The sequence below is a fragment of the Phasianus colchicus genome, chromosome 1 (assembly GCF_987193195.1).
Source record: "Phasianus colchicus chromosome 1, bPhaCol1.hap1.1, whole genome shotgun sequence".
Taxonomy (NCBI): domain Eukaryota; kingdom Metazoa; phylum Chordata; class Aves; order Galliformes; family Phasianidae; genus Phasianus; species Phasianus colchicus.
The window spans coordinates 91465305-91492727 of NC_143436.1; the positions used below are offsets into that span (position 1 = coordinate 91465305).

Consider the following 27423-nt stretch of genomic DNA (forward strand, 5'->3'; position numbering starts at 1 on the left):
AAACAACTGAGGACCATGAGTGTGAAAGCATTCCACAGAGTTCATTTCCCCTAAGTGGATATACAGCTTCATTGTATTTAAGACCCAGACTGTTCCTGACATGCCTCCTGATGATGCTTACATGCTCCTGACCACCTCCCCAAGCTCTCTGTGACACTGCTCTGTGAGTAGCTGACAGAAGGGTGGGTAGTTCATGGTGCAGCTGCCTTATAATGGCAAAAGGCCTGCTCCTAGAGCATTTATGACAAAACCATGACAAAATAATTTTTAAAATAATGACATCAGAACAAACAATAAAATGCCTTTGTGGCTAAATGATGGTACCTACTTAATAGCATCTTCGAAAAGAGCAAAACAAAAGCAAGTTATAGCCAAATTTCCAAACTCTCAAACATCGAAGAGGATGTATCACACTCCTAGTTTTCTGCTTAATATCAGAGGTAGCAGGCAAACGTGTAGAGATACTTGAGGAAATAAATCTTTTACATATTTCACAGAATCATACAATCAATAAAGTTAGAAAAGATCTCTAAGATCTCTAAGATCATCTAGTCCAACCATCCACCTACCATGAATACTGCCCACTAAACCATGTTCCTTAGTATCACATCTAAATGTCTCTTGAACACCTCCAGGGACAGTGACTTCATCACTTCCCTGAGCAGCCCATTCCAGTGCCTGATCACTCTTTAAGAAAGAAATGTTTTCCAGTATCCAACTTGCACCTCCTCTGGAGCAACTTTGTGGCCATTCCCTCTCATCCTATCACAGTTACATGGGAAAAGAGGCCGACCCCACCTCATCACAGCCTCCCTTCAGGCAGTTGCAGAGAGCAATAAGGTCTCTCCTGAGCCTTCACTTCTCCGGATTGAACAATCCCAGCTCCCTCAGCTGCACCTCATAAGACTTATGTTTCACAGCTTCACTGCACTTCTCTTTCATAGAATCATAGAATCACTAAGATTGGAAAAGACCCACAGGATCATCCAGTCCAACCATTCACCCATCACCAATGGTTCTTGCTAAACCATGTCCCTCAATACAACATCCCATCCTTTCACTTCTTCTTCCACTCCTATTCTCCACCTGTAAAATTCAAAGCCTGAGAACAATTACATTGCTTTAATTCATTATTGCAATTCTGGATTGGTATACATGAAAAAAAGCCCAGTCAGCCATTCAAGCTTTCATAAAACACTAACTGGATGAATGTTATGTTTTTCTGTTCTCAGAAGCTGTGTATGATTTTTTTGTCTAAATGATATAATTTGTCCTTTTTCAATACATAATCTATAATATATTTGCACTATTGTACAAGGGCTCTGAAGCACAGGGAAATATCATCCTACAAGAGAGTTGGAACTAGATGATCTCTGAGGTCCGTTTCAACCCAAGCCATTCTATGATTCCAAGATATGAGATATGAAGAACTGGGATTTATAAGAAAACTTTGCTACCTGACAGGATTGTATTTTAGCTTCTGAGTTACTGTCACTGCCTTTAGACCACGGAAAGCCCTAAGTAGCCTGAGGTTTTCCTGCTTACAGAAGCAGAAGCCAGCATCTGCAGCAAACCCACTAAATGTGCTGGAGGGGATGTACTATAATTATCTACGCTCTCCGCACCTATTCAATTTTAATTGAAAGGCCAAGGCTATATTAAAGTTTTCATTGTTAAATTGATCTTTTCTATTCTTATTATTTTTAGATGTCTGAATGACAAGTAGGTGGAACAGTAAGAACTGAAATTAAATTTAAACCATCACACATGTAGAAGGACTGTAATTATGTCTCTCAGGTGTATAGTATTTGGGTAATCAGTAGATGAGTACAGACTGTTTAAGTTCATCCTTGGACACATCAGTGGTGTTCATAGCATTTCAGTGTATCCAGTTCCTATATTTGCATGCTTCTCCTTAAATCTGCATCACTCCAAAAGCATTGTGCTTTGGTGGTAAGTGTCCTGATAATATGTCCCCATATAACTGTGTCAGAGTAGAGTGGACACAGTGAGGCACCACTCCTTAGCATGTTCTCTCTGCTGAGAACAGCTCTTTCACTGCACATTGTTGCAACTGCTGCTTGACAGGAGATATTTGTCCTGCATTTCCTTGGTATACAAAAAACACAGTAACACAGACTTAGTCGTCTGTAGGGTCTGTCAAAAAAAAAAGAAAAAAAAGCCATGACAAATTATCTTGCCTGATAAGTGTATAGGACAGAAGTGGCACTCTGTTATCACTTGAGAAGGAGGTAGATTCAAGATAAAATATTCATTATTAAGGGTGAAGCAGCAAGGCTGTGTAATTTTAAGGTGCTTATTAGTGTAAACCAGGCTCATCTCACTCACATGAGACCATCTTGCTATGCCCCAGTAAGGTGCCCCTGAATTAATCCAAGACCTAAGGTAATGCATTAATTCCAGGCTTTTACCTTCAGGTTTTCCTGCAATGTTGTTCTAATTTTGCTGTTAGAACCAATTATTCTTGATTTTGCTCTCCCCAAGCCTGTGGCTGAGCGGCCTGTGACAGTCATCCTGTACAAGTGATAAATCACAATGCTGGAAGGAGTATGAAGGCCTGGAAACAGCTGCCTTGCGCCAGGCTCATGAGAAATAAAGTAGGGACTTTGTTGGCTTGAGATGAATTAGAATGAACAGCCAGATACTGTAGGAATCACAGTTCCATCTAGAGCGGATAAAACCTTCAGTTGCTGCTGGCTTACTAATTTCAAACCCTGAGAGTGTCTCTCTGACCTGGGCTTCCAGGGATTTGTATCTGCAATAACAAAGTCTGACCGTCTCTAATACTAAGGCTTGCTTTCTTCTCAAATTCAGGGAGCTTATCTAACCTTACACTAAGCATGTGCTTAAAGGGAGACAATGACAAAAAATATATTTCTGTTTATCTTCAGAAAATAATCAGTAAACCTATTACCAATAGCTAATGATGTATGCACATGTAAATTCCTTTTTATAAGCCTGTGTCAAACAAATTTAGATGAACCTGTTTTCCTTGCATATCTATGATGGTGGAGGGTTTTTTTTTGGTTTTGCTTTCTCATTTGTATTCTAAGTTGTATGCTTCCCAACAATCCTAATTCTAAAGGATAGGAGCTAATAATACTAGACCTTCAGATTTTGCACTGGATAATAAGCAACAGAGATATGATAGAATCCTAGAATGATTTGTTTTGGAAGGGACCTTAAAAAACATCTAGTTCCAAATCCCCTACAATGGACAGAGACACCTTTCAGTAGAGTAGGTTGACCAAAGGCCCTTTCAAAGCACTTCTTCCAGGGATGGGAATTTCCACAGCTTCTCTAGGCAACCTCTTCCAGTGCCTCACCACTCTCATAGTAAAGAATTTTTTCCTAATATCTAACCTAAACATACCCTTTTTAACTTAAAAATGCTAGTCCTTGTCCTATCACTATGCTCCCTCATAATGATTCCCTTCCCATCTTTCCTGTAGGCCCCCTTTAAGTCTCAGAAAGATGCTTGGAAAAATGTAAGGCCTATTCAGAGTCTTCTCTTCTTTAGGTTAGATAACCCCAACTTTCTCAGTCTTTCTTCATAGGAGAGGTGCTCCAGCCCTCTGATAATCTTCCTGGACCTCCTCTGGACTCTCTCCAACAGATCTATGTTGGGGGCAGGAAGGGTGGATGCAGTAATGCAAGTGAAATCTCACAAGACTGGAGAAGAGAGGGAAAATCATCTCCTCTGACTTGCGACCTCAACTTCTTTAATGCAGCCTGGGATACAGTCAGCTTTTGGGGCTGCAGGTACACATTGCTCAGAGCTACTATCCATCCACTCATCACCAAGCCTGTATTTATGTTTGGGATAGCCCTGTACCTGGTGCATTACCTTGCTCGTGGCCATGTTATGAGGTTTGCGTGGGCTCCTCTCAAGCCCATCAAGATCCTCCTGGATGGCATCCCTTTCCTCCAGCATGTCAACCACATTACTCAGCTTGGTATTTGCTGAGGGTGCGCTCAATCCCACTGTCCATGTCATAATACTGGCCTCAGTACTGGCTGAGGAACATAACCTGTCATTGGTCTCCATATGGACATTGAGCCATTGTGCACAACTCTTTGAGTGCAACCATTGAGTCAATTCATTATCTGTCAACTAGTCCATCCATCAAATCCATGTCTTCATTTTAGAGACAAGTATATAATGTGGGACAATATCAAATGCTTTCCAAAAGTTCAGGTAGATGACAACAGTATCTCTTCTCTTATCCACCAATACTGTAACCCCATCGTCAGGTATGATTTTCTCATATTGAAACTATTAAGCAATATCAAATAAAGAAGGCTAAATTGTATGAATGCCTATTGAACATACAATACATAGCAAAAAAAATACGAGTAGGATTTCTTAGTACTATCATCACAACAGTTTGGAGGGTAAGAATCATTATATTAATTTTAAATATGGAGTGACTGAGGCAAGGATGTACCAAACAAGCGACAGGCAAAGAAAGAAGTAGAAGAGTCTAGTTTTCCTAGCTCCAAGTCTGTGGTCTGTGAGAATGCGTTTAGTTTAATTTGTACAAAGATAATTCATGTAAGATAGCTATGACCCAGACAAAGAAGAAAAATTGAGGAGGCAATGAATGTCTAAAAAATATGTGAAATTCTTTAAAATGACGGAGAGAAGCTGAGAAGGGATTTTCTAGTGCTGAGTGATCACCTGCTTTTGGAATTGTAATATAGACTTTTTTAAATCACAGTAAGCCTTAACATTTTCAAAGGTAACAGTGACAGAAAAGCATGCATTTAGGTTGATATGAATCTTTAGATTTCCTACATATATTGATACTTGAACATCTGTGAAAATGTACATGTTGTATAGTCCTTTGGGAAGAATTGTTTTTATGTTTAAACACTTGTGTATATAAAACATACTTACTAGAACTTGTTTCCTATTCTTGCTCCTGAATTATTCATGAAATAAGTCATCAAAGTCCCCCTTTAAACAAAGACAGGACTGACATTTTTATGACAAATTGTGGAGCAGAATAGCAAAATTGTAGACTGCTCAGTGACAGTTGATTTCTTTTTTATCTACATTTTAACACTCTCCTTATTTTACTCTTGTTTGTGGAAATGCTGCATGTGTCTGTAGATTTGTAGTGAGTTACAGTTAAGACTTAGCAAAGAAAATGTAATTCCTTGTAATAGAGTATAGGGTTGGTGTACTTTAACTTTTCACTAAAAACAAAACCACAAGAACTTTGTTTCTTTGATGTAATAATCTTTCTTACCCATCACTAAAACTGTCCCAAAATGCTTGGAGACTAATTAGCATCATTTAGTATAAATTTATTTTCTCCAATTGTATAAATTGTAATAATTGTATACATTTCTTTTAAATGTAAAGACCTTCTATCAAACATGGTATTTCCCTTCATTGCACAAGGTTCTTATGTTCTAGCCACAAACACATTTTTCCTTGTGACATCTGACAATTATTTCTCTAAGAATCTGCAAGGAAGGTTCCATTTCACATTTTAACACAAAATTGAAAAAAGTGAGCTTGAAACCAGCCATGGAAATTCAAATGTTGAGAGAGTAGATTTCTGAGTACTCCAAAGTGACATTTTGATGTTTTGCACAACCAGCCATTATGCTAACGTAAGTAAAAGAGCATCACTGTTCCTCTCCAACCAAGCACCAGTGTTGATATTCTCCTGTATGATGACCTACTGCTTGTGCAGCCTTTCTGCTGCTCTCTGAGTGCTCAGATTTGCAGATGATTTCTAAGATAGTGGGATGAGTGGGAGATGTTTGCCTTGGAAACTGTTTCTATTTGTGATGGTGAAGTTTTATTCCTTTTAAATTAGGATAATAGAATCATAGGATGGCTTGGGTTGGAAGGGATCTTAATGATCATCTACTTCCAAGCCCCCTGCTGTGAGCAGGATTGCTACTGACTAGATCAGGTTGACTTTCTCCATAGCACTCACATTCCTTATTGTGTGAGAGGAGAGGAAAACAAAGTTGTCTACTAGTACATAAAGAAAAAGGCTGAAAAAGTTGAATAGAGATCTTTATCACCTCTGACTCATAAAAGGCAAATGAATTTGTTGTTAAAGTACCATAATATGGGAGAGCTTTACTCATTTCTTAGCTGTGCCTTAGGCTCACTGAGGGATTCAGGACCTTTGTAAAATGCACATAGTGTTGTTTCTCAATAGAGTATGAGGAAAACAAAATCATTTTTATGCTCTCAGTACGGCAGCACTGGGAATTACAAATAACATATAATGAATAGAAAATAGAATGTACTTTGCTTGACTAAAGCACATTTTATTATAGATTTTAAAGTCTGAAACAGAGAGACATCAGGATCTCCAACCTGGCTTCTGTAATGAAACAGTGGTTTGAAATGCCCATATGTAATTACTGTGTCCTACTTGCTGTTCCACAAGTAATGTGGAAATTCAGTCTCTACCTAATTCTAAGGGTTATATATGAAATGAAGGTTTGCTTTTTGGTTAAGGTAAGAAGTCTTTTAAATAGGATGAGATCCATACAGATCTCTGTGCCAGATTAGATCCCATCTTTGACCTTTGCCAAGCTTCTAAGACATATTTGGTGACATTTTGTAGTTCTGAATTGCAGGCTGAGTAAACTGCACCTGTGTTGACTATATTTAAGCTAATCTGTGCAGAAATTGCAGACACATAGGTGCCAAAATGAGCTGTATTTAGGTTTCTAATGAACACTTAATGTCCGCATTTCTACTGTTAACCAAGCTAGTTAAACTAAAGCTGATGAGTTTATGTCTGCCTTCAGTGCAGGTACACAAATATTATTTTATGCTTTAATTCTTGCTAGTTACTCAGTGGGAATAATATCACCCCCTTCCCACACAGGTGATTGTGAAGCTAGGTATATGAGCAGATTGTACTATAATGGGGGGTTTCAGAGGTGTGTTAAATGGTTAGATACTAGGATGAAATCTTAAGAAAATATCCCTGTAACTGGAAACAGTTTGAAACTGTCACAGTTTGTTGTATTCAAATATTGTATTCAGTCCAGACCTATCATAAGTAGGAAATTTTGCACTGCTGTCATGGATGAATTTCTTTTCTCACATGTGATCCGCAAATCAGAGTCTGAAAGTCCTCAGACATAGCTGGCACTATTAGAAACTGTCTCTTCTCTCTAATTTTCATACTGCAGAAACAGCCTGAGGCTTCTTGTGTGCATTTTACTAATCCGACCTATGGCACCAAATGGTGACCATAATCAGAGAGAGGGTTCCCAGAATTACAATATTAATTATAACAATAGCTTTAATTCTTTTCATGTTTAAATCATTTAAAGATGGCTTGCTTCTCTTGTGACTGTAAAAGAATGTTTAAAACCACTTCCCCAGATATTTTTGCTCTCTCCTTCCTGCACAAACAACCCCATCCAAATCTTTATCTGTGACTGTCTTCTGGTTTGGAGAGGGCAATCTGTGTGTAGTACCTTCTGGGTTAGTGAAACACGGCAAATTTGGGGCCCCTTGATTTTCTTAATTGTCCTAGAAAACATGGGGTCTTTTCTGCAGGTTTCATGCTAAAAGGAAGTTCACTTGAAATGTCACATTGGAAACCAAATCCAGATCATTTTGCACGGATAAAATGTTAATCTTAGAGATTAATTTAAAGTTATCAACCATTAAAAAAAATTCTATTCATTGCAGTAGAGCCATTTTTTTGTTATTGTTTACTTCAACTGTTAGGGGGGCAAGATTCCCATCCGATGGACATCACCAGAAGCCATTGCATATCGGAAATTCACATCAGCCAGTGATGCGTGGAGCTATGGGATTGTCCTCTGGGAGGTGATGTCTTATGGAGAGAGGCCATACTGGGAGATGTCCAACCAGGATGTAAGTATGCTGTTATATCTGAGTTATGTTCTCAAAGAGGATCAGACTGTGAAAGTAAGTGAAGCATGAAGAAACCAGGTGGCTCTGAGTTTTTGACGTTGACATTGAAGATGTAGAAATGAAAATTTCTCCGTCTTTCAGGTCAGGAATAAGTTCTAATGAGCTTAACAGAAAGCTTATATATTTTTAGTCAGGTATTTCAGACTTCTGAAGGAGCATGCTAGAGAATTTTATCACTCTGGTGATTTTCTGTAGGATGATTCAAACAGTTTCACCTCAGTGGTGTCATTGCTCTTTACATTCCTTAGCTTATTGTTAGAAAACTCTTCTGAATTTCTGTTGATGCTCTTTGGTTCCACTTCTATAATACTGCATAGAAGCTTTCTGTAAATGTCAAATACGCAGAACAAGTTGCTCTTGAAGCTTGTGAAAAATAGAAATACAGTATTTCTACTAAAAGTTTAGTGAAACCAAAATATTTCTGGAAGTAATTAAAGGGTAAAGTAGAGTAGTAGAGTGATATTATTAGAAGACTTCAAATGCAGGCTTCTTTGCAGCACTAGTAAACTGTCCAAGTCTGTAGTCCAAATGATTAATGTTTCTCTCCCAGTATTTCTTAAGAAGCATAATATTTCCCAAGTAAGATTGCTATTATATCTTTTTTTTTTTTTTTTTTTTTTTTTTTTGGTGATTCTTTGTTGTTGTTGCCATAAGAATCCTAATGCACATAGATTTTCAAAAAAGGATTATATTTTTAGTGCTATATTCAAGAATGTAACATAGTTGGAGACATACTTTGCTAATGCTACTTCATACTAAATAAGATAAAAACAGAAGAAAAGTTTTTCTTTCAAATTAGTACCTGTGGAATACAAGTCTGCAGCAAGCTATGTATATCTTTTAATTAGTCATAAAGGCTTTTCAGTTGTTGGTGAAGTTTAATTAATTGTGTTACATAGGCTGATATACTAGTGGGATGCCTTTCTGTAATAACTGTTCACACTAAAATGAGAAACCGAAATATTAACCTATTTCTTTGTATTGGCTGCTTTAATTATGGACTTTTTTATTATCCCTGCTCTAACTCAGATTTTTCCTGGTTTTTTACTAACTGATTCAGGAAAAAGAAAAAAAAAAAAAAAAGCAATGGAGAGGATAACAAAATATTCCTATATTGTTTCCTACTTACAATGTGTTGGTTTTTTGACTTATGATGTATACAGTAAGACTGATCAATAGGTATTATACATTGTGAAAAGTTTATATTAGAAAGTGTTAATATTGGGCTAAATTTTGTTTTGTCATATGGTGGTTTTGATTTCATTGGCCTTGAATCTAAACAACTGATAAAAGATTCATAGCAGGAAGCATTGAATTACCTTGTGGTAAGTTTTTAAAGTATTTTCTGGCACTATGAGATCAGTTACAGACTCATTTCTCAACATGACCTTCTACCTACCAGTGCAATCTCCTGTGACAGGGTTGGTTGGTCTTCTGCCATATGCAGCATCCACTGGAGACTATGGGACACACCTGTTTGTAAGGATGGTCAGACAAGTGACATTCAAGACCTTTTGCATTTTAGCATATTTAAACAGGCAGCTTATTAACTATAGCTTTTATTTATGGTTCTAGTTCAATCAAATGTGAGTTTTGGAGATTCATTTTAGACTCTCACCTTCCTCAAAGTCATATACTGTATCTTAACTCTCCCACAGCCCTTTCTGCATGCCTAATTTACTGCCTGGTTTACTTTGCAGATAAACGAAGAGCATTGCACTGCAAGACAATTAGTGAATAAACACAATTGTTTAAACATTGAATGTCCATGTTAATGTGGTTCACAGAACTGATAAAAACAAATTGATGCAACTGCCTTCAAGTTCTCAAAAACTTTTATCCTTGTGCAGGTAATTAAGGCTGTTGATGAAGGGTATCGCTTGCCACCTCCTATGGACTGCCCAGCTGCCTTGTATCAGCTGATGCTGGACTGCTGGCAGAAAGACAGAAACAACAGACCCAAGTTTGAGCAGATTGTCAGCATCCTGGATAAGCTGATCCGTAATCCCAGCAGTCTGAAAATAATCACCAATGCAGCAGCAAGGTGACATATTAGATCCTACATTGCATGTGACTAAATGTCTTTGATTTCTTTTTCTTCCATGATTAGAATTTGTTTCATTTCTTTACCTACATCTTCATTTTCTAACCATAAATATTTGCAATCTTAAAGAGGACAGAGAGCTTTCTGTCTGTCTATTTGGGAGAGCTATTTAACATTATCATTCCTGCTATTTTTATTAATGATGCACTATTATTCAAATTTTGCAAAGCCAGTATAGTATCATTATGTAACCCACAGCAGGACTGAGCAGAGATTTGTGAGAGAGACAAAAATGAAAGATTTGGTCATTGTGTAATATTCCTTTTTTTCTCATCTAACCTTGGATGTTGCTTTAAATGATTAGTGTTTCATAGGTCACAGCTAGCCATGTTCCTAAGTATACTTCAGAATTGGATCCAAGCACATAGCATACACTCTTATAGTCTGTGCTGACAAGTTACTTTAATCATATCAATAACCTGTTTGCTTTCAGTAGGACTCACAGTCTTAAAGATGCACTTACATTTGCTGTTTGATGTATGCCTTACCTAGGAATTATTTCCAACCCATGCAGTGTTCCTAATTGCATTAAAAACATTCATTTATAATACAGGTTATTCAACACGTTCTGGAACATCTCTATGATGAAATAAGAATTACTGAGAGAAAGTGAAGAGTGTATTGACACCTAAGATGGATGTGGTGAAATAAGATCTTTGGTTTCACTTTAAGTGAATTGGTTTATATAATGTGCAAAATATCATACTTTTGCTTTAGTGATCTGAAGAAATGTGAAATTATTTTTAGCACAAATGCTTATGAAGAGTTCTCCATCCACAAAGTAGACTGTCAGGGGGTAATCCATGCTGATTCTTCACACCCAGGTCTCCAAGAGGTGTTTCAGGGCAGGAGTACAGATTCTGCCATGAGATGAGCTTTGCAAATGAAGATGGCAAATCACTCCTCCCAGACCTTTGCTTCTGGTACAGCCCCCTTCTCCCTGATGCAGTCTAGCAGGAAAGCACAGAAGGAAACAGATAAGGCAGCACAGCTAGGAGGGCTGCACCGGTGCTGTGGGTCACTAGGCAAGCTGTGTGGACCTCACTTTCTGTTTTGTGTATTTGGTGTTGCTCATGTTGCTCATGTGGTAACTGTCTGCTGCCACTCCCAAGGCATCAGAAAGAAAGCAGAGGTGGGAGGAAGAAGAAAGACTTGCTAACAGGCTTGGCTGTTAGGAATACATGAGAGAAGTCTTCTTGCACAGTAATTACATTTCATGATTTAATCGGTGAGCATCTAACATACATTAAATCAGCATGCTTACCAAAGTGGTTATTCCTGTTACCTGCTGAGTGACTGGTTAGGAGAAAAAAAAAAAAAATCTTTTTAAAGCATTATCTTCTCCATGAAGCAGATTTATTCTAAACATCCTGCAACTCCATTTGGTAAATGGTTGATGCAAGCATCTGTTTTATACAGATACACTAAAGTGGTCTGCTAGGTTAGAAGAGCAGGGAATCATGACTATTATATTTTGGTTTGGGGTTTCGATTGTAGAAAGTGATACCTGTTCCCTGTTTATTGTCCTCCCAGTGAGTCAGATGAACCACAGCAGAGTGGGAAACAGTGTTAGCTGTCATTTCCAGCTTCCACTTCAGAGCAAGTAGAAGCTGATATCCTCTACTGAAGCCCACATTCAGTCTGAGTACTGCAGTGGAGCACTACATTCTTGCTTTTCCAAGCAGCTGAGCCCCTCTCCTCCTCTGCAGCACCTCACTCGCTGGTGACAGACACTGTTGTGGGACCCTGCTTCAGGCCCCGGTCCAGACCAAGCTCCTAGCCTCTGGGAAGCCACTTGATGCCATTCAGGGTATATGTGACCCATAATCTTTCCATCTCAGTCTGCAGTCTATGATCCATGCCAATCTCATGTCACTGCCAGCAACCACGCAGGAACAGGCCTAGCTGCAGGGGACACACAGGGTGAACTATTTCCCAGGGCATTACATCCGTGCTAACGGCTGCTCTCAATTGTTATTTGAGTCTGTAGTACTCCTACTGCACCTCTCTCCACACCCGCAGTAAGCAATTAATCTAAATTATGGAGGTCCCTCTTCTACCTATGTCTATGCTGCTACTGGTAAAGTGGTAGAGCTTTATGCGCAACATATGTTCTTAAGTGTTCAAAATGTATTTGGTCAGGAAAATTGTTTAACTTCATGACGTCTGCTGCAGATGCAAAGCCAGTCTCTTCTTGCATATTTTCAAGTTGGTGCTTAAAACAGTTACAGTGATGTTGTATCCTATTTGAAAACACATTTCTGGAGGTGCACAGGATATCCCTGCCCTCTGGTATGCAGCTTTTAACTGACTGCACCTGAAGGATGTGCTCAGCTCTGTGTCTGATTCCAAGGCCGTATCTCCAGCACATTTTATAGTAATATCTCATAGGAATACAGGAGAGGAGTCAAAGCCTTCACTTCTGTATTCCCTTTCAGTTTTCTATCCCTTCTGGCCACCCCATGGCATCTAATAATTTCTTGGTACCTTGGGGGAAGTTTTTATCCTTATTGATCGTCTCTTTGCAGACCTCGCTACGTGCTTGTGAACCTTGCTTCGACAAAAGCTTTTTGTAGTCTCACCGTAGCAACTGTTTCATGATACCTTACCTCACATTATGTTTTATCTCTAATTCACTCGAGAATTCCTTTCCTATTCCTTGAAAAGACTGTGGCTGATTGCTTTCTTGTCCTTTTAATTAGGTGGCCACCTTGAGTTCTTTTAAACAAGGTCTGCACTGGACACATTGATGTTTTGTGTCCCTCAGCCTTCCTTGAATTATCCAGCCATAGAAGCAGAACGTGGTACACACAGAGTTGCACGAGTCATGCAGTTTCTTAAGGCATAACTGCATGATATTTGTGTTTGATTTATGTCTTGCTGTTCTTTCTTGTTTTCTAAGCATTATGTTCATTTTTATAACAGTCTTTAGGTTGTTTGGATACCTTTAGGGTGGAAGTGAGTTCATAGTTCTTCCAGTTTTGATCAGTTTTATTATTTTTCGTCTTGAGCTTATTATTTTTCCAGTCCACTGTGTATTACTTCACATTTGTGAGCATTTCATGCAGATACAAAGCAGATGGAATGTTTTCCAACTTGAATAAGAGAGACAGAGTCACTTCACTCACCTGCTAACCAGTTATGAAGCTATGATCTACAAGGGATCGCATTTTTATTTATTTGTGTAGAAAAAAAACGTAACCCAAGAGTCATACAACTGAAAATATTTTGTTTATGCTGCTTTTTGGTGTCTTTATCTGTTTAATTTTTTTCACTTATTTTATCCGGTTTGTTTCAGAAAGAACATTTCTCCTATATTTACATATTTATAATGGCTGAAGGGTTGCAGTGCAACTGTATGTGAAGCTTACATAGCCATTTGAAAAAGATATTTAAAACATGATGTTTAATTAGTAATATATTTAAAGAATTTCTGTGCCCCAAAGTGAATTACATTGTTGGAAGACTGTGTGACATTTAGGCGTAAGGGTTCTAATACAGGGTTAAGGTAGCCCATGTACTGTGACAGTCTTCTTCCAGCTGCAACAGTGAATGTGATGCTATGTACCCTCACATCTGTGATGCAGGTGCAACTGAAGTCACTTAGTCTTTAGGAGCCTGATAAAACAGGAATTACCAAGTTAGTCCATGGCGCTGCCAAGAAATCATTTGAGAGAAAAAAAAATTGAAAATCATTTTCCGAAATTCTGAATTTCTATCAGATCTGTGCATGATTTTAAAACTGGGAAGGAATCCACGCAAATATATAATTAATTTGCTTCTGTATATTTAGGACAGGAGGAAATAAATTATTTTACAAACTGGGAGGAAAAGCCCTGAGAAATGAGGATATTTATTAAGCACTCTGTAGACATTTTGTGTGTGTGTGTTTTAATGTTATAATAGCTATATTGAAGAGCAAGAATGGCAAGGGTTTGCATCATATCAAGTGCAGAAAATGGGGAATTGATGGTCCTCTAAAAAATATAATTATTTTGTGAGATGCTGCTGACAGTTTTATCACCTGATTTTCTTGTTGTTTTCATGAGATTTTCACTGAAAACAAGTGACTTATTTAGCTTTGTAAATTTGGTGGAGTTCGTATCTAGCTCAAACATTTACTACAGAAAGTAATTATCATTTCTTACTACTTAGAAGTGTTTTGTAAAATCATCTGGTGAATTTTGTGTGATGAAATGCCAGCAGTATGATTTGAAATATATTTGTGAAACTGTTTTCCAATTTGGAAATGCTGCTATCAGATGGCTTGCAGAAGCAATTGGTCCTCACTTTATTCTGAAAAATGTCAAAACATCATCTATTTCAGGTCCTATTCCTGTCTGTCAGAAAATTTAAAGTACCTTCTGCACCAGAGGATTAATCAGCAAATTTGCCCCAAATCTTTGAAGAAAAAGGTGTTACTGAAATGAAAAGGACAGAGATAGTTCAGCAGAGCCATCAAGCTTCAGTAAAGCTATTTAATTTCATCAGCAGACAGGATGTAAAGCTGACTGTCTCGAACTTTGCAGGCTCCTCTCTCTGCCTCCCAAGCACTGCTTGTGGCATCAGCCAACCTCACTAACTTCCAGTCAGTCTCTGGATTTAAGAGACTTTCACAGTATTCAGTCTGAATCTTTATTCTTGCACATGGAATCTTCTGAAGCAAAGTTTTATTTTGTAAATCCAAACGCGTTAATCGACTAGCATGCTCCAGATACCATATTAAATGTTACATATTACAATATGTGCAGAAGTCTGCCCTTAATTTGCAGCTTATTAAAGAATATCAAAATAGACATATAACGTGGAAAGCTGAGTCTAAAATATGGATAAGAAAGCAGACTTTTAAAGAAATAACACCACTATCAAAATAAAAAAGATGTTTAAATTATGTTTATGCTACTTTCAAACTGAAGACCATTATCTGTATTACTGTGCAACTTTTTCATAGGTAGAACTTAAAATTTCCATAATACAGAACTCAATCCAGAGCTACTTCATAAAGGTTGGTCCAGTTATTCTTGCTTTAAAATAATAATACATAACTGGAAATTATTCTTTGTGTTTGAAAGCCTTTAAAATGTAATTGGAGGTTCTGGAAATGTGTACATTATAACACATGTAGGGCCTTGGCCCTGGAACTGCATTGCCTTAATTGAGAACAGGAAGAAAGTAGCCATTGCTCAGGGGCTCAGAAGCATACTACTACATATTCTATACTATTATACAGACTTCACATCCTACTTTAACTTCCAGGTTTCAATTCTGTGATGAGGGGAAGTTTTCATCTATAAACAAAGTTTATATTTTTCAGTAATCCATAATGCTCTGTAACTGCTTAGAAAAAGAATAATAATAATAAGCAACCAACAATAAATGCACTATTTCTGTTTGCACTTCAGCCTAGTAGATAGGCTTACTTTCATGTATGGTACACATTAGGAGTTCTATATTTAAAATATGAGTTCTGCTATTACTGGTGTGTCTCAGGCTAAAAAGAAAAATACAAGAAAGCTTGCTATTTTCAGAAAAAGCATAGTTTAAATTCTTTTAATATAGTCCAGGAAATGTAAGGGGTCAGGGTCAGCTGGTTTTCCTGATGAAAACCCAGAAGTGTTGGAAAATGTGCATGAATAATTCCTCAGATATACTTTCATGTGTTAACAAGTTGTTTACGGCCCTACCCTGATTTTCTTGAATTTGAAGTCTTGCTTGAGTTATTAACTGGAGTAATTTCCGTGGGCAGTTTTTGGCCTACTTGTTATTTGTGAGTAGTTGATTGCAAGATTGGCTTTGTTGGCCCTTGTTGTGGTCTTGCTGAGACAAAGTGTAATGTTTGCTCTCAGTCAACCAGAGCCATCATTTGCAGTTAAAAATTTGAAACTTGTTTCAAAGCTTGGTTCCACTTAAAATCTGGTGTTTCTGTGGAAAGTCTCTACTATGCTAGCTTGGCAGGTTCTTTGTGAAAATTGAATTCTGTTGGAACAGCAAACAGGTCAAAACAAAAATTTAGTCAATTAGCTTTGGCTAAACTTTTTGTTTAAAAGTTTCCTTTTCTGCCACTCAGGTCAGATGGTTTCAGATGCTTGAAATGTATCTCTGACCTGTAATACTGGCAGCTTGCTTCTTCCCTTTAGGAATGTTCAGTCTGAAGGAAGAAGCTGTCAGTTTTGCTTGGACCATTTCAGAGAGGGTTTAGCCTCTATGCTTGTCCAGGTGTAACCAACAGGGTCTTGGCCAAATGCTGTATAACACCATCCAGCTCTCACATGAATTTTCAGCTCCACTCAAAAAACAGCAGCAATATAAGCTGTGAACTAAAAAGGAGACTGCTCTAAAAGAACCCAAGCAGTGGAATCCCAGTGTGCTAGCTCTCTTTTAAGTGACTGTGAAATAGCAAACACAGAATTTATTGATGGGGGAAACTTCACAAATCACACAGAAAAACAACAGATTCTGGTAAACAGTACTTGCTGATGTCTAATCACAATTTGGGTTGTGTGTGGAATTCAGGCATTAAACTGAAGACACTTTCAGGAACTTCAGTGAATTAGCATGCTAGAGAAAGAGAAACTATTTTCACCTGACTTTTTTTTTTCCATAGTCATTAATATCATGCCTGAGGTAGATGTTCCTTCAGAATTAAAAATCGCGAGGGCTCACTGTTAACATATACAGAAAAACATCTATTTGCACTTTCGCACTTCTAGCTTAACAGTACTGATGAAACTCAGACATGAGTTCACAGTAGACTGAGTTACTATGTTAGTTAGAATTTAGATGTGGATGGATCAGTGTGGGGCTGTATTTTGAGCATTTGCTGTCGGTTGTGCTTCTGCGGGATTTTCCTCTGTGGTTCTCAGCTTGATGCAATAGGTTTACAATGTGAAGCTCTTGTTAATGTTAATGGCAATGCTGCACTGGAAGTGCCGGAGAAAGGAACCGCATGAAGCCACGGCCTGACCCGATGAGTGCTGTAGAGGATGTCTGTCAAAATTCACACTGCAGCCAAATGGGAGATACAAGGGCAAGTCATATAAAGCAAATGGTAGATACAAAGAGCCAGAAAAGCATTTTAAAAGCTCTCTAAGGCATTTTTCTCTCCATCTATTAAAGAGCCCATAGACTGTCCAAATAATAATGACTGGTTGTTGTTAAGGGTCCTGTATGAATACCAGGAAATGGCCATGGGATATTACTTCTCCTGCTTAAAAGCACAGCTTAGGCTGTATTATGAGAAAGATATCTCCGTAATACTCTGGTGTTTTTGCCTCCACTGTCTTCACTGATTTTGGTGAGGAGAAGGTGAAGCCTGATACATACAGGCTTCAGATTTATTACCCTCACCAGATGCTGAAAAGATGGAAGCCCCTTAAAACCATTTTTCTGAGGGGCAGACAAAGGACCATGAGAGATTGGAGGGCTGACATCTGGGGAAGCTGAAATTTTATGTACTTCTTATCCTAGAGGAAGCTGTGGCAGTTTTTTTGCCAGTGGACAATGTGGAGCTAGAAAATAATTCCTCTGTGACATGTAGAGAGATGCATCATTTTGCTACAAGCCAGCAGGCTAACAGCATTCTTTTCCCCGATGATTATTTGTATTACCCTTCTTTATTCCTCCATCTCTCCTTTGACTTCAAAGAAGAGTCACAACCTGCTTACTGTCATACTGTGCAAATGTGATGTGAAGCCCCCTGGGTAAAGCAAATTATTTTAGGGTCTAAGTTACAATTTTTGCTAAGAGTACATCAAAAATGTGCATGAAGTGGTAGGGCTGAACTCCAAGGATTCTTACCTTTAAGGTCCAGGGACAACCAAGTAAATACAAGGTCTCTACTTCTCCTCGGTATGTCACTTATTTTCTAATCTCCTGTTGTCACACTAGTGTATCTACAATTCTGTTTGTTGTAGAAGATAAAACTACAGTCTGCTTTGTGTGCTAGTTGTTCTTTTTTTCTTTTTCTTTTTTTTTTTTTTTTTTGCTCTTGTTATTGAAATATTGAAATGTCCTTGTTAGACCAGAATTCTGCATTTCAGCTTACCATAATTATAAAGCACATGGCATTTGTGTTTAAACCAGTCCTGATTCTCTCCCAGGGAGCGATTTCACTTTACAAAATCAGTTTATAATTAACTAAAGTTTGCCACAGAAAATTACTTTGTTTTCTACATGCTTCCCACTTTAAATGAATCTGACTGTGGAAGAGGAAGTCCAGATTTAAAAACTATAGGTTGGTTATGGTGTTTAGAGAAAAGAACAGGAAGAGAGAGGCTACTGCAAGAGAAAGTCTAGGATCCTGTGTGCAGATCTCCACTCTGCATTTGCAGAGTGCCACCCTTTGTGCAGAAGAAGTAATTGGTCATTTGATTTTTATTTATCTTGGTTCCTGAAGTTTTCAAGCATCCTTTTCTCACCAGACAACAGCTGAGCAGAGACAAGGTCATTGTGCTGGATTAGGAGGGTTTCTAATATGGTTTTCTGCAGTCTTTGTCATTGTTACATGGTGCAACAAACATTTCCTCGTGTTGCAACAAAAACCTGTGCTAATGATAACAAACTGTAGCTCTCCTTGTTGCTGTGGATGACTCAAAGGTTAATTCCAACTGTTTACATAATGGGCACATCCAGAGAATGCTTTCAGCAGCAGGGCATTTTGTAACTGGCATCTCACTGTTAAATCTGTCTCTCTAACCTAAGTCTGACTGACTTTTGTCAGGGGTACCACATGTCAGTAAATACAGCTCTATAGACAGGCACACAGTCAAGATGGACAGGATAGAAAGTCTTCCTATCCTGTTCTGTTGAAAGGTAATGCAATAGGGTATCGTGGTTGGTCAAAGAAACAAAATAAAAAGATATTTTTCTTTTTATTTTTTTTCAAAGAGGGAGGAATTAAAAAACAAGACAGAGGGAAATGTTCTATTTCACTTCCCCTGAGCAAACATGTAATTTCCATGATTTCTTTTTAATGACTCTCTTCTGAAGCTAGTAGGTACTGATTTATGAAAAGCTGTAAAAGATCAGGTGGAACCCTGCAGGACGTCGTTTACAGCTGCACGGATTGCAACCCATCTAATTTGTCTGGTAAAGTGTGAGCTCATGGCGCACATCACCCAGCCCATAAATTTCATGTTCAGACCTTCTGTCTAGGGGCTGGGTCAGGGGGGAAAAAAACGTCAATGCATGCAGATGCTCTGAAAGCCCAGCTTTCCCTTGGTGCATGCAAGGAGACAACACACAGGCTCTTTGCTGTGAGACAAATTCCAGTTCATTGATAAACTGTCCAGATGTCCTCTCTGAGGAGGAAAGTAACTAATTTTGGTTTGGAATCCTACAAGGAGAAAAATGATACTTTACAGTGCTGGTTATTCTGAGGTCACTTACATTAAAATTAGGTCATATTTTTTTGTCCTGATGATACTTTGATCCAAGTAATAAACATAAAAGCTCTTCCAGGCCACTCTAATTCCTAATCCTAGAGAACTGTTCTATCTCAGCTTGTTTATGCTTTTTTTTTTTTTTTTTTTCGTTAATGATTCTTGAATCAGTCCTTATTTTAATAGATTGAAGTTGAAAAGATGTACTAGGCTGGAAAAAAAATCTCCGTGTTTCATCATTAGGTACACTTCATAAATATTCTTAATAAATGTCTTGGGATACCAGACACTATACCCAGAAAACTATAAATAAAAAATATTGGCTCTTTGTGGGACAAACAGTAGTTGAGGAGATTCAGGCTGTACAGCTACTGGATAAAAATATCTTGGACTTGATTTTCCCACCTGGGCCTTGGGCTGGAGTCTGTTTCAACCAGAGCAGGCTTCTGGTGTCTTCTGTCACCATGTCTCTTCCCAGTGGGAATGAAGTCTGCATCTGAAGTCAGTGGCACCTCCAGAGTCCCTTGCAGAGGCAGCAGAACATGTCCTGACTGGGATCCAGACAAAAGAAAGTGAACAGTAGTGCTTAAGCAGCTGCATCCCTGCCCTGAGACCTGCAGAAGTGTATAACAAGTTGTGATTTGCAAGTTAAGATTTTCAAGCACCTGATAAGCTCTTCAGGTGTGTCCTCTCATCCCAGAATGGAAGAAATTATTAAAATCATTTCCTGGTCTTGAAAGAAGTCAGCCAATTGATAAGGATTGGTATAATGTCAAAAATAATGGTGCTGTTTTATATGTAGCCAATTTCAATAACTGCTGTATTGCAAAGCTGCACTGTTTTTTTCTTCTCTGAGAGAGTGGTCAGGCAATGAAATGGGCTGCCCCAGGAGGTGGTGGAGTCACTGTCCCTGGAGGTGTTCAAGGAATGTTAAATGTTGTACTGAGAGACATGGTTTGGTAGGAAATATTGGTGATAGGTGGTGGTTGGGCTGGATCTTGGATCTTGGAGGTCTTTTCAAACTTTGTGTTTCTACAATTCCATGATTCATCCAAGGTGAAAGGTAAAAGTCTAGGTGTTACTGATGTGGTATTTCTTGATCCAAGTGCACAGCAGATCAACTGCAGGAGTATGTTATTCCAGAGCTACTGATCTTGTGGAACTTAGTAAGGACATGGTTTGGGATTGAAAAGTTTTGTTTGGATTATCTAGGCTTTGTAAGGGAGTTTAAATTTATTGGTGTTCGAACATTTGGTTCTCTCTGGGGCCCTTTACAAACTCTGCCTTTCTTCCAGTGCTGAGAGATGGCTTGGGTGGTGAGTGAAGAGGGTATTTTGAAGTCCAGATCAGCTCTCTAGTAACAGTAACTGTAACGTACTCATTACACTGCTCTGTTACAATCTTCAAATCATCATGTTAGCCTAATCACCCCTCATTTTTACTATTTTTCTAGTGACAGAAGTAATTTCAGATGGATTTAGCTGTTGTTGTCAAATTATATTTCAGATGATGTTCATTGAAATCTCTGGGAAACAAACAAACATACAAATTAAAAAAAAAAAAACAAAAAACAACTAGGGAACCAATAGGCTGTAAAGTTGCAAAGAGAACTGCTTTTGATGACCTCTAAGTAAGCCTCCTATGCCCCTGAATATCACCATCCTGAAATCACAGCCAAACACGTGCTTAGGTTTAAGCCTGAGGCAGACACCCATAAGGTACTTACCTTAAAATGGTATGCATGCTAAAAAGATGCGTGGTATGGGCATATACTTTTAAGGAGGAAAAATTGTAGAAATAGAGTTGATTAATAACATCTGACTAGTTGAGTAAGGCACTGTTACCCTAATTAGCACTGAGAGAGAAAGGCAATTGGAGTTAGTGAGGTGTCTTGTAGAAATTGTGTTTCAGGGGCTTCCTGCATGACCAGGAAGAGAGCAGGTTAGTGAGGACTGATTGATTGCTGAGGACAAGAGCTGGGTGTGTCATGCAAGCTGCCTTCCTGGAAGGCCTTTTTCAGAGCGGACAAATCCTCTGCTTGGAAATGCATTTGTTTATTTGTGGGCTGCAACAAGTGGTTTAGAAAGCTAGCTGATTTTAAACCTTGATGCCTTCAAAGAAGAAGTTATACTTTCAAAACTGTGAAAACAGGATTCCTCCTATCGGAGAGAAAAAAAAATTCTGGATCAATTTAAGAGCAGTTCTTGCACCATATACAATATCCAACTTTCAGATTCAACTACCATAATTCTTCTGTGTTGAAAAAATTATATATTCATATATAATTCATATTCATACATATTATAATTATATTCATATATTCATCTTTATTTTATTTTCAGAAGGATGATTTCATCTCAGTAGCTTCTAGGTAGCATGACACTTAGGGAAAATGGCTTAAGTGGGCAAGGGAACATGGAGATGAGTTTTGTGTTTGATTCCTTGATTTGATTTTGTTTCAGACTGATTTTTTAGTTGTTTTCCAAGTAATGACTGTGGAAGCAAATCAGTTCAGTTCAGCATCCTTCATAAGCACCAACCTTGTTTCAAAGGCAGGAGATGATTCAGTTCACACTTTCAGATTATTTATATGATATTCTTATGCAGGTTTCAGCTTTAAGATGAGCACGATCTCAAATTGCAAACTGCAGAATACAAGTCTCATGTGGTTGCATTTGTCTTGCAATTCACTTACATCTGATTTTTCGATTTGATGCCAGTTGAATGCCACTAGTGTCTTATTTTATATGCCTCTACCTTTTTAGCACCACCTAGGAGTTTTTGGAGGGCTGCAGTACTATGAACATTTGATATGTGTAACTTCTGCCAAAATGCTGAACTTGATGTTTAGAGTGTGCATCGTTGTAGTGACTAGTATATTGTTTGTGGCTAGGTGAATCACACAAATGTAATCTAAATTAGGCTTGCCTTTGCTAATACTTTAACACATTAAATTGTGGTATAATATTGTACTCCATGAATTTGTGATGCATCAGTAATGTGAAACTAGGGTTTTGGAAGCTGGAGCTCTTAAGTAAGGTGACTGCATAATGTTTGTCAAAGCTGTCAGTGTGAATACATTTGGCCTCAGTGGCAGATAAATTCTACAGATGAGCAAAAACCTGTATGTAGCCTGGGAGCTCCTTCTGATGCGAATGATAACTTTAGACACAAAGTGAATCCATATTCATGTTTGATCCACAACTTTCACCATATTCTTCTTCATTTCAGGCCATCAAATCTTCTCCTGGACCAAAGTAACATTGACATTTCAGCTTTCCGCACGACAGGTGATTGGCTCAATGGTTTTCGAACCGGACAGTGCAAAGGCATTTTCACGGGTGTGGAGTACAGTTCCTGTGATACAATAGCCAAGATTTCCACTGAGTAAGTTGAAATATAACCACAGACCTTCATCACTGTTTAGAGCTGGGGGTTCACGTTTTAGCATAAGGGTAGCATTTTAATATTCAGCTTCTTCTTTTTTTTTTTTTTTTAAGCTAAAATAATAGAATGATTAATGGAAAAAAGAATGTAAATTACTGTAATAGTTGTAATACACATGAAGGAAACCTGAAACCTGAAACCCATAAGTCTTTCTCAATAATGTCGAGGAAATTTCAATTTCTTCAGGTATGGCAGCACTGTGCATAGTTTGGTAATAAGAGCATTTGTTACCTTCAGTCACACTTAAGTAGTTATTTTGTAGTTGTTTATAATCTGCCTTTATCTGTGGTTTCCCCACAGCTGTCATGTGTGCCAATCTTTTCCTTTTTTGCCCATCCCATATTCCATCAACCCAGATGCCAAAGAGCAAGAACTATGTAGCTGCTTTTCTCCGATATGCTAATAATGGTTACGTGGGTTGATAGTATAGGAAAAGGGGTAATGGTTTTAAACCAAGAGAGGGGAGGTTTAGGTTAGATATTAGGAGGAAATTCTTCACTCAGAAGGTGGTGATGTCCTGGAACAGGTTGCCCAAGGAGGTTGTGGATGCCCCATCCCTGCAGGCATTCAAGGCCTGGATGTGGCTCTGGGCAGCCTGGTCTACTTGGTTATCCTGCACACATCAGGGGGGTTGAAACTAGATGAACTTTAAGGTCCTCATCAACCTAGGCCATTCTATGATTCTATGATTTTATAAAAAATCATTTAGGGGGCAAACTCCCTCCTGCTTTCCATTTTGACTATTAATCATTCTAAGCTTGAAGGTTTAAAACTTGAAAGTTCATACATGAAAATGTAGCGTGACAAGGAAGAATATGGTGGTGTTCTCTTTGCACCTGAAAAGGTATCAAGTACAATTATGAACTTACTGTACAGGAAAATCTTGACTCCCCGTTGGGCTCACTGGATACAAGACCAGTTATGAAGTAGACAACAGCTGCAGGGCTGATAATTAAACACATCAATGCCGTTAATTAGTGTATTATTGCAACTATAAAAAGGCTGATAATGGGTTTTTATGACAATTACCCTTTGGGGACAGTGCAGAAATCCTCCAGGAATGCCCAGTTTCCTGTGAGCAACTGTTTAATGAGCCCTTGGCAAGCATTAAACTGTTTCTATATTGCACAATGAACAAAGAGAATGAGCTGCCTGAAGAAATAAGGAGTGATAATGGCAGTAGACACAGGAAGCTTAGACATGGTGCTTATTCTGAGGATGAGACAACTGTTCAGAAGGCTTGGCACATAAAGTCAAAATATCCACTGGACAGGAAGAATAATCATGTTGATAGGGGGATGGTAGAGGGGCTTAAGATTGCAGCTGGCCCAGAAGTAGCCCCCTGTGTGTACACCACTGGCAAACACTACTTCATTGTCCATTCTTGCAGGTATGCAAACACAGCAAGGCTAAATGAGTTTTCACTTTTTTTTGTAGCCTCCTGCTGTCTTCAAACAATGACTCTCAGTATTCTTCATACCAGGATTTGTGTTTCAACAGCATTTCTGTACCTGGAGGCTCATCCAGTGCATCAGTATAAGATGAGCGAGTTGATTGCTGTCTGACACATCAGCTCTAGGAAGCACAGAGGCAGAATGCTGACTCACCTAGTTTATATTCTCTTTTTTCCAGTGACATGAAGAAAATTGGTGTTACAGTTGTGGGGCCTCAAAAGAAGATCGTTAGCAGTATCAAAACTCTAGAAACTCATACGAAGAACAGCCCTGTTCCTGTGTAAAGTACCAAAATGATGTTGCTGAGGACAGAAAAAAGAAAAGTCGCATCAAAGAGCAAAAGCGATGGCTGATAAACGGCACAGTTTAAAGGAGTTCTTTGCAGCAGTTTTGGAAACATAATGGTTGAAATTTCAAACCCACTGAGACACTCAAATACTGAGTATAAATGCCTTAAAAATAGGAGCGAACTTGTTTTCTATCTATCTGTTAATCCTGAAGGGTGGGTGCTCTTAACTGACTGTTAATGCAGATAGTAAATTTAAAAAGAAAAAAAAATATGTAAAAAATCCTTCCAAGTAAAAAACAGTGATACTAAAACCTAGAGCCATTTGAATATTAAGTGACTGAATAACATGAAAAACCCAAGGACATAAAAGCTGTGTATTTGATCTATACAGCAAACAAGAAGAAAGAAAGACTTACAGTATTTTTATACAGAAGAGATCTGTAACAGGTATTTTATTTCTTTAAAAGCAAGGAAAATAGAGGACTATACCTCACAATCTGTCTGGCCATATTTACTATAATGTCATTGTAACATGCTATTTGAACTTCAGAAAGGAATACAGAAATAAAATTTGTAGTGACTGAGTTAGTTGGCAAAAGATTTACACCATTATGTTAGCTTCCCTAATTGTGTTCATTTAAATAGAAAAAAAAAGTCTTAATTCTTAAAAGACTTATTTATTTCCTTTCTTGTTTGTTTTCTTTTTTTTTTTTCCATTATTGTTTATATTTATGCTTAAATACCTTAACCTGGCTGCATTATTGACAAGTGCCAAATGTTATCAAAACTTCATTGGTTTAACCTGACAAATTATGTGAGGGTTAATTACTCGATTATTTTACACTCACAACATCATATACAAAGTACAGAAGGAAAGAAAGGTGGTCTTTTTGTAGCTCCGACCCTAGGCAAAGCATCGGGACTTGCTGAGATTTCTTTCCTTTGCAGTGAGTGATATTTTAACCTGGGCTTGAATTCTGGCAGAACTGCATGCCCATTGATCTCCAGATCAGTATTTGGCCTGGCCAACCGTATGTATTTCCTTTGCTTCCCAAAGGCCTGATTTCATGTCACAAAGGTCTGCTGTCTTCAGATGCTGTTCAGATGGAAGAATTACCTAGCAATTGTAAGAGTGTATCCTGCATGATCTGAGAGTGCTTTTTGAGCTTGCTGAGGAATTATGCATTTCTGTCTTCCATTTCATGGGCTCTGCTCCCAGTGCTGGTAACTGGGAGTTGTACTACCATGTGGGCAGCCAAGGATAGTTGAAGAAGATGATTTAAGCTTCTGCAGTGGGAGTTTGGCTTGTCATTTTGCTTAATTCTGATCCAGAAGACCTCTGTCCAGATGCTGTGATTCTTCAGGAGTCTTGCTTTTTGGTTCATGTTCCATGGGCACCTGTGTTTGCCACTCCACATGGCTGCAGCCACCTCAGTCTAGACAGGGCTGATAATTAGTTGTGTGGCAATGTGAGAGTCCAGAAAACACAGCACTCGCAAGGGTGTGCTTTGGTAGATGTCCCAGTGTAACCAAAACCACCAGGCTCCATCCAAAAGGTATTTAGGAATGGTTCTTCCTTCTGCAAGGTGAGTTGGGGTAAAGCCAGCTGTACTGTTTTAGAAGATAATAAGCTGTGCTTGGTCCCTTGAAAGAAATCAGAAGGAAGCCTATCTTTAGGAGACCATTCACGTTTTTCAGTAGAAAAAGGAACATAAAGGAGGGGATTTGAGTCTTCCTACATCTTCAGCATCTTCCCATTAGTGAGTTCTTAAGCTCATGATTATGTTAGTCCTGGTCCTCAACAGACATAGCTCTTTCCTCTGAAAATGAGGGGTTTAAGTTGCTGTGTGAGGCATTTCTAGTGCTGCATACAGACCAGTTTCTTCGTACCCCCTGGATTTCCAACTTGCCATTTTTAAACTTAAAGCTGATTCTAATGAGTAACAGTGAGTCATTGGCAGTCCAAGCCTGTAGGCGAGGCAGTTGGGTGCATGGCATGCCACCTTCTGCTGTGCAGTCAAGTTTGTGGTTCTTTCTTTGTAGTGTTAGTCTGGTTTTTGAAGCTCCTTGGAGCACAGGGCACATAAATATGGGGGAAAAAAATCAGTCCCTGGGATTTGTGTGGCTGAATCAGCTTCCAAATTGTTTTTATTGGGTCCAAGACTTTTCAGATGCAGAGCAACAGCATTTATTACACATTAATAAATAGAAGCAGAGCTAGGGGTAATGAACATGCTGTAAAGGATTGTATTTGAAATGCACTCACGGGATGAGAATGTCTTCTGAAAGAAAAAATGAAGGAGTTTTAAAGTAAGTTGAAATAAAAAAATGAAAAGTGGAAGAAAAAATGAAAAGGAAGCACTTATGATGCAAAAACACTTCTTATGTACTACAGTCTATTGTGAAATACAGCATGCTAAATACAAAAGCTGTATTTTCAGTTGCTTAGTTCATCCAGAATCTTTCTTTTGCTCAGTTTGAGATTGCTCTATCAGACACTGTTGGTGAATTTAAAAGTTCACCAAAATCCATTTGCAGACAATGTGTGTGGGGACAGTGTTTTACAACATGTTCCTCCTGATGTTTTTTTTCAGCTTCATTTTGGAGAGTAGGGGTGAGTGGGCTGAGGTGGGGGGAATAGATCTCAAAATGCTCCTGAAAATACAGAGCTGGTTCATAGATTTTTAGATTACAAGCAAAAACTTTGCACCAACCACTCTCAATCTTCTCATAGTACCATGTCATGTTCCTTGCCCACTGTTTGAGCATGCTCAGCATAAGAAATTAAATCT

General features: G+C 38.4%; 1 protein-coding gene across 2 annotated transcripts in view; it reads left to right on the top strand.

Moving 5' to 3' along the window:
• EPHA3 (EPH receptor A3) overlaps positions 1-26979 on the top strand; it is a 217742-nt gene extending 190763 nt beyond the window's left edge. For both annotated transcript variants that reach the window (XM_031589995.2, XM_090152307.1), the window contains 4 exons: positions 7748-7897; positions 9808-10001; positions 22673-22828; positions 24521-26979. In XM_031589995.2, the coding sequence (XP_031445855.1) occupies positions 7748-7897; positions 9808-10001; positions 22673-22828; positions 24521-24626 (606 nt within the window). In that variant the 3' untranslated portion in view covers positions 24627-26979. The remainder of the gene's footprint in view (positions 1-7747; positions 7898-9807; positions 10002-22672; positions 22829-24520) is intronic.
• Positions 26980-27423: the final 444 nt, after the last annotated feature.